Here is a 7,898-nt window from a genome sequence, read left to right on the forward strand (position 1 = left end):
CCCACAGCGCGAGATCTCGCCTCGCGAGAATTTGACGACAGGTGAGTGACAGATGTGGGAGGGGCAGATGTGTTGAGTGGGAGGGGCAGATGTGTGAGTGACAGGTGTGGGACGGGCAGGTGTGTTGAGTGCGAGGGGCAGATGTGTGAGTGACAGGGGTGGGACGGGCAGGTGTGTTGAGTGGGAGGGGCAGATGTGTGAGTGACAGGGGTGGGACGGGCAGGTGTGGGAGGGGTGTGAGTGGGAGGGGCAGCCTATGGAGTGGTATCGGCAGTGTCACGATCGCCCTCTGTGGAGGAGGTTTGTGAGGGACGCTGCTGGGGAACTGGAAAGTCGCCTTCGAGCAGCAGAGGATCGACGCTCACCAAGACGAGCGCAGCGCCTGGCGAACACAGCGAGTTGGCACAGTGGGGAGCACAGCTGGTGCATCTGCCAGTCATCTCAGCCAGTCAACCCATGGCACTTGGGTCTGTTCCGTGATCTGCTGCCAGCGGGCTTTCGACACTTCACGTGGCCTCAAAGTGCACCTATTTTTGTTGTTGTAACTTTCTGCATAGCTCATCGGATTCCTCCTCCCGCAGTCTAAATAAAGATTCTTATTCTGATTAATTTGACCCTCACCTGGCCCCTCGCCGACCTGACCTCTGACCTGATGAATCTCGCCTTGAATTTCCTCTCCGCGCCCAGCAGAGGACGCCGCGCAGCTGCTTCTGCGGCGCACCGGGGAGAGAGGGAGAGAGGGGGAGAGGGGGGAGAGGGGGAGAGGGAGAGAGGGGGGAGAGGGAGAGAGGGAGAGAGGGGGGAGAGGGAGAGGGGGGAGAGGGAGGAGAGGGGGGGAGAGGGAGAGAGGGAGAGAGGGGGGAGAGGGAGAGAGGGGGAGAGGGGGAGAGGGGGAGAGGGTGAGAGGGGGACAGGGAGAGAGGGGGGAGAGGCAAAGGGGGAGAGAGGGGGGAGAGGCAAAGGGGGGGAGAGGGAGGAGAGGGGGGAGAGGGAGAGAGGGAGAGAGGGAGAGAGGGGGAGAGGGGGAGAGGGGGAGAGGGGGGGAGAGGGGAGAGGGAGAGAGGGGGGAGAGGCAAAGGGGGAGAGAGGGGGGAGAGGGAGAGGGGGGAGAGGGAGGAGAGGGGGGAGAGGGAGAGAGGGAGAGAGGGAGAGAGGGGGAGAGGGGGAGAGGGGGAGAGGGGGGAGAGGGGGAGAGGGGGAGAGGGAGAGAGGGGGGAGAGGGGGAGAGGGGGAGAGGGGGAGAGGGAGGAGAGGGGGGAGAGGGGGGAGAGGGAGGGGAGAGAGGGAGAGAGGGGAGAGAGGGGGGAGAGAGGGGGGGAGAGGGGGGGGAGAGGGGGGGAGAGGGGGGGGAGAGGGGGGGGAGAGGGGGGGAGAGGGGGGGGGAGAGGGGGGGGAGAGGGAGAGAGGGGGAGAGGGGGAGAGAGGGGGGAGAGGGAGAGAGGGGGGGATGGGGGGTGAGAGGGGGGGGGGGCGCCACAAGCCGCCTACAGCCGCCGCCGCCGATTCGAATCATGGGAGACGAGAAACCCAAGGAGGGAGTGAAGACGGAGAATGATCACATCGACCTGAAGGTGGCGGGCCAGGACGGCTCCGTGGTGCAGTTTAAAATCAAGCGGCATACTCCTCTGACCGAGCTGGTGAAGGCGAACTGCGACAGACAGGGGCTGCAAATGCGTCAGATAAGATTTCGGTTCGACGGGCAGCCCATCAATGAAGCGGACACGCCAGCACAGTTGGAGATGGAAGACGAGGACACCATTGATGCTTCCCAGCAGCAGCAGACAGGAGGCGGTCGCTCAGCAGACAGTGGCAGCACCTGGCCTCCCACCGAGTAAAAAAACTTACACAAAAATGGTCGCGTTTCTTTTTACCGTTCTGCCAACTCGGCCCCCGAAGTTATCCCACCACGTTCAATAGCGTCGAATCAAGCGGCATTGCTGACATGGAAAAAGGACCAGTCCGTATGTTGTGTTAACACCATCTGGAATTACAAGTAAGGAAAATGCAGTCGTTTACAAGGGTCCCGTATCTACGCCTTCATAATTCTTGTCAGTTTTAGTAATTCAATCTTACTCGCTAAATGGAGCACCTTCATTTTTTAAAATTCTCGCTAATGCATACATGTTGCCAAAGCTAATGCTGACATACTGCAACTGCTGGTTTTGATGGCAATGGTGGCCATCTTGGATGATGGACACCTTTCTGCAAGTGACAAAGCCCAATGAATAGGCGCCATTGATATGATGTGCAGTGCATTATCCAAAAGACCCTGAGTGGAAGCTCAAATTGATTCATCTTTTTGTGATGGTTTGTAATTTCACTTTGTTTCCAATTAGAATGTAATAAATGGTCCTGTCCTATAAAAAAAAAAGAGGGGGAGACCGCGCGTGCGTGACTTGGTCACATGGATTCTAACAAGGACGCACAACCAGCAAAGCAACAACCGATGATTTACATTTGTGGAGAGTGCCATACCGACAATGAAATTAAGGCGAGGGATCCGATCCGATTCCGAGAGTGTGGATACAGGATAATGTACAATAAAGAACCAAAAGATTGGTTGTGTTTGATGCACGTTGAGCGCAATGTCAAGGAGACATCTGGGTTTCAATGGCTGTCGACAGAAGTTTTGTTGTTTTTTTGTATATGCCAGATGCAGTCCGTTGTTTTTCTTTCCTGTAGTATTTGCGTGAATAAAAGTTTTTTGTAAAAAAAAAGAGAAGGGGGGAGAGAGGGGGGGAGAGAGAGGGGAGAGGGAGAGAGGGGGAGAGAGAGGGGGGGAGAGAGGGGGGGAGAGGGGGAGGGGGGTATTCGCTCTGCTGAGATTCGCACCAGGGTGAGGAGGAGCTCCCTGTGACGGGCGAGCACAGTGGCCTCACCCTGCACACCGGCCTCACCCCATGTAGTGTCACTCCGCTTGTTTACCCAGGAAAGCCTCACTGAGTCTCAGGTGTAGTTCTGCAGGTGGGTCGTGACACCGATGGCAACCCCCAGCGCCCGGTTCTGCCGCCAGATATCCGCAGAGACTTCGCGCACACGCCAGGGGAGTTCGCACGTGTTCTTGCCGACTGCAACCACCGACCCATCGTGAACCAACACCTCCACAATGCGTCTCGACGCCCGCCGACTCAAGTCCCGAGCCCCCGTCTCAGATCGCGCTGCTCTCACCTTGGCGAACAGAGTGGAACGAGGCCAGCGTCCAGAAAATACTAAAACACACACACACCTCACTCGGGGCTTTGACAACCCCTCCTCGAAGACACTCTACTCGATCCGCCAACTGCATCAGGACATCGGCAGGCTCCTGCGCCAATCTCCATGAATGTGAAATTAAAGATACAAGCCACGGGAGTGCGACTGTGGCCATACAACCCAAACGATGCACCACGTGGTAAACCACTGTCTTCTGCCCTCCTTCAACGGAGGAGGAACAGCAAAACGACTCGAACCCTCTCTCTCCTGTAGCCTTCTCGTGGCCAGCAGACCTCGAGCGATACGTTCATGAGCGCATCGCTGTCATCGCATGTGAGGTGAAGGGTCCTGTCGAGTTTTCACAACAGGGTGCGATCATTACTCCGTGGCATTTCAATTTAGACATTTGCGGGTATTTTTTTTCTTCTAATTTGGGCCATGACGCCGGCACACAATGGCCTACTCTTGCGCATAATATCATGGGATCTTTTAACGTCCGCCTTGACGCAGATGTAGCGTAGAATAGTGCAGCGTTAATACACGCGCAGTATTAATCAGCGCGGCCGCTGTAATCAAACCGTGAATCTCTCCAACAAGAGGCGAGCGCGAAACCGCTGGGCCAGGTCACCCCCAACTCTGAGTCTCAAGTTGTCTCAGTAGGGGGCGATGCTGTTTTTTTGTATGAAATCCCATTGGAGGAATGTAAACCAGTGGCAGGCAGCTTCATCCCCACCTTTAGCCCGAACCACACGGGCCAACCAAACCCCTCAAGGTGGCGATGTCATCATGGCCCGATGCGGTGATGCCACTTCGCGTGGCAGGCGGTGTTGGCCAGAGCGGCGCCCCCGCTGGAGCCGCTCCTACCCCGGGCCTTGTGGGTGCCACTGCCTTTGGGCGGCTGCTCTGCCACCTTGGTCATCCGCAGAGGAGCCAGGGTCCCGCTGCCCTGGTGCGGGTGTCGGGTCCGAGCCGCACGCCGCTGCCTCGTAGCTGTGGTCACACCCACACAGGCGCAACCTGCGTAGCTGTGTGTCGAAGTCGAACAACGCCAGCCAATCAGAACCCAGCTTTACCAATACCCCTAACCACGCCCACTGTTTCTCACCGCAACTTCATAACCCCCCCTCCTCACCTCTCCTGCTCACCCCTCCTCCTCACCCCTCCCCTCCTCACCTCTCCTCGCTTCTCATTCCGACTTTATTCGTTGGAGGTCGCTCTCAGCACGGCGAGAAGAGTGAATTACACCGCGTGTACACGGGCGTGTGAATACACTGGCACACTATTACACGTGAATGTGAGAATACACCGCGTGTACACGAGTGAACAACACACCGCATGGGTTGTGGTTCGGTACACGTGTACCTCGAGGTGTATACCCCGCACGCGTGAGTGTTCCACGTGTAACGACTTGCGTGAATAAACCACGTGTACTCGACCCAGCGTGGTGAAGTATGGTCAATCAACCCCGGCAACTCAAGCAGAGTAATGAGCCCCTTATCCAGCAGTGGATGTACACACGATACGGACACGTCACTGTGCAACTATGCCACGTGCGTGCACGCACCACGTGTACCCGTGCGAGGAGCACACCGCGTTGCCCTGTGTTGCGGTGGTGGGGGAGGGGTCGTTGTTTTGGGAGACGAGGTTCGAGACGAGGTGGGAGATGGGAAAGTCATCCGGACCGTTAAGACCCCTGACTACCCCTCGACTCCTCATCTTCCTCCTCCTCCTCGTCCCACCGATTGAATCCCCGAGACAAGCCGCGAGAGATCCCCACCAGAACCTCAACAGACTTCCGATGGACATCCAATAGACCCCTGGAGACCCCCTGGAGACCCCCTGGAGACCCTCTGGAGACCCCCTGGAGACCCCCTAGATACACGTGAGGGTCCCCCAGAATCTGGGCGAACAGGAAGGGCCGGTGCGTGCGCGCCGTGCTTGCTCATCGTCTTTGCTGTGTTTGGGGACAGAGTGGAGACGCCGTGACCCCGAGCCGGGGTCGCGGCGGCTCAAACAGCAGCGACACGCGGGGGGCGGGGTGGGGGGGCGGACGGGGGGGGGGGGGTCAGGGACCCCTCGTGTCACGGTAGCGGTGAACTCCACACGACAACAACAACAACAACGACAACAACAACATGACAAAGACAACGATCCCCTCCCCGTGGAGCCTTTAACAGGCTTTTGGGGCAAGTGCTGTTCGTGAGCACCGATGGAGGCTGGCACAGCACATGGGGCGGTGGGTGGCAGCACCACGCGTGGCCGCCTTTGTCTCTCCAGTGCTGACGTTTAACAATAATAATTATAGTAATACTCATAATAACAATAATAATGATTATTATAACAATAATTTCTAACGCACAGTCCACCCTAGGGTCCCAATGCGCAAAACGCAACACAAAGTAGCAAGTCTTAATTTAAGGCCGAGCCGACCTATGCGAGGCAGAGGACCAGCTCAGACACTCGTCACTGATGTTGGCTGTGAGCGGGAATCGAACTCTGACCGCTTGGGTCCGTAGCGCACAGTGCTAACCACTGCACCCCGTTAAGCGCAGAGGTTACAGATGCGTAATAAATATACAAATATATATACAGACACAAAGATACAGATCCCCCGTATAGCCTTAACAGACTGTAGGGGCAAGTGCTGTTAGCGAGCACCTACGAAGGCCGGAATGGTACACGAGAGGGTGGGTAGCCAACACACCACGCCCGGCCGCCTTTGTCTCCCTAGTGGCGAAGTTTACACATCGCACCAGGTACTCATTTGCGGCTGAGTTAACCTAGGGGAGGGCCCGGGACCGGTTCAGTTAATCGTCACTGGTGTTGGCCGTGAGCGGGAATCGAACCCGGGTCGCTAGGTTCATAGCGCAGTGCGCTAACCACTACACTACCGCTCCCCACTATATATAGACGTATAGACACACACACACAACAACCGCCATTCTCCACTAAGTGGCGGTGACGTCACCACGACACTTGTGCCAGGCCATGTGCACCTTGAGGCCAAGTGTCGAACGCCCGCTGGCAGGAGGTCACGGGGCAGACCCAGGTGCCACGGGTCGACTGACTGAGATGGCCGAGATGACACACACACTTACACACCAGTACACACGCGCAAACATAACCACACACGCACACATACAGATGGATACACCCACTCATACACTGACAAAGATATAAATACACTCATACACACAATAGCACTCATGCATACGCATTTATGCATGCATACATACATATAGACATGCAGGCTTGTACAAATATACACACACGTAGACATACAAACGTACACGCACACACACGCATTCATATGCAAATACGCACACACTTTTACACACGCATACATACAGACAAAACAAACACAGAGACAATCTTCCCCATTTCGCTTTTAACAGACTGTTGGGCCAAGTGCTGTTAGCGAGCACCTATTAAGGCCAGAACAGCACACACGGGAGTAAGTAGGCACACACCAAGCCCGGCCGCCTTTGTCTTCCCAGTGGTGATGTTGACACACGGAGTATTCATTTAAGGATGAGTAGACCTCGGGGAGTCCCAGCATCGGTTCAGATATTCGCCACTAATACTGGAACTCGGATCGCTGGGTTCTTAGCGCTAATCACGACACCGTGTCCGTGGCTATCACGACGTCAGGAACTCATGCGCTGACCGGCACGCGCCCACGTACAAACCGCATGGCGGCCAACGTTACCGCGTGGTATATTTGCCCTCGTTTCGCAGTTGCTTATTTTCGTGCACCAGATGGAATTCGGCCGACTCTTTCAGGCAGACGAGGCGTGTTGTTGGAAGAGTCGGGAGCGCCCACACTCTACCCCGCCACACGCGACCTGCCGATAGAACAACTGCGGTGGTTCCCATTCATGGGTGGACAGCAGCGGTGAAGATTCAAGAGACTGGCACCAATGTCTCAACTGGCGCGCCAGGAGATCGACCGGGCCACCTCTGGATAGCAAGTCCAGCGTGCTGTCCATGACACCGCTGTGGCAGCAGCATCCCTGTGCTCTTGTGTGCAGTGGCATCTACACTGCGGAGGGGGGGGGGGGGGTCTAGGGGCTGGAGGGGAGGGGGGCTGCAGTTGATGAGTGCAGGAGAGAGAGAGGGGGGGGGTCTCGCAGCCGAGCGCTGCTGCACTGACCCGACACGCGTCTTGACATCAGTGACGCATTCACTCCCGCGACATTTACTCTTTAAACTTCACATCGCGGGGGACTGGGGGCGGGGGGACAGGTAAGGAGGGAGGTGAGAATAGGTGGGGGGGAGGTGGTTGATTTTCTCGTGGAGGGAAGGGGGGGGGCTACCTGCGGGGCGAGTGCGCCTCCCCCAGAGGGGGGGGGGTGAGTCCGCTAGACCAACAACCCCCTCGCCCTACGCGGCGTCTCCCTCTCTCTCCGGTCTCGTCGGCCCGAGAGCCGCGATTCACGACGTCCCCACGCCGCCGTCCGGAGCCTGGGAGCGCGCGTGTTGACACAGAGGCGATATTTCATTTGGCTTCGCGTGGAGCGGCAAGGTTCCCCAGGACCGCGGACTCTCGCGGTCTCTTACATTAGCCGCGTCGGGGACAATAATAGGGCGAGATTACAGCCGTGGCGATGTGGAGTGGCGCTGTTTGAAGTGCCCGCAGCACAGCCGCGGTGTAATCTGTCCGCTGGGGCGTCATGCACGAAATCAATACAAACGGCACTCAGAGC

At 57.1% G+C, this 7,898-nt stretch overlaps 2 protein-coding genes and 1 pseudogene across 2 annotated transcripts in view; all 3 read left to right on the forward strand.

The window, feature by feature from the left end:
• LOC133350420 (phenylalanine-4-hydroxylase-like) overlaps nucleotides 1–35 on the forward strand; it is a 35,399-nt gene extending 35,364 nt beyond the window's left edge. The window contains exon 4 of the mRNA XM_061564759.1: nucleotides 8–35. Within this exon, the coding sequence (XP_061420743.1) occupies nucleotides 8–35 (28 nt within the window). The remainder of the gene's footprint in view (nucleotides 1–7) is intronic.
• A 1,450-nt stretch (nucleotides 36–1,485) lies between these two features.
• On the forward strand, nucleotides 1,486–1,835 carry LOC133350421 (small ubiquitin-related modifier 3-like). Its single transcript, XM_061564760.1, has one exon. The coding sequence runs from the start codon at nucleotides 1,512–1,514 to the stop codon at nucleotides 1,833–1,835; it is 324 nt and encodes a 107-aa protein (XP_061420744.1). The 5' UTR covers nucleotides 1,486–1,511.
• A 468-nt stretch (nucleotides 1,836–2,303) lies between these two features.
• LOC133350397 (DNA-directed RNA polymerases I, II, and III subunit RPABC4-like) lies at nucleotides 2,304–2,580 on the forward strand (annotated as a pseudogene).
• The last annotated feature ends 5,318 nt before the right edge of the window (nucleotides 2,581–7,898 follow it).

This window comes from Lethenteron reissneri, chromosome 33 (genome assembly GCF_015708825.2).
Source record: "Lethenteron reissneri isolate LAM-NWPU_2019-01 chromosome 33, ASM1570882v1, whole genome shotgun sequence".
Taxonomy (NCBI): domain Eukaryota; kingdom Metazoa; phylum Chordata; class Hyperoartia; order Petromyzontiformes; family Petromyzontidae; genus Lethenteron; species Lethenteron reissneri.

Excerpts from the sequence above, each read along its gene's own strand:
- LOC133350421 (XM_061564760.1), top strand. The coding sequence starts at position 1,512 with ATGGGAGACGAGAAACCCAAGGAGGGAGTGAAGACGGAGAATGATCAC.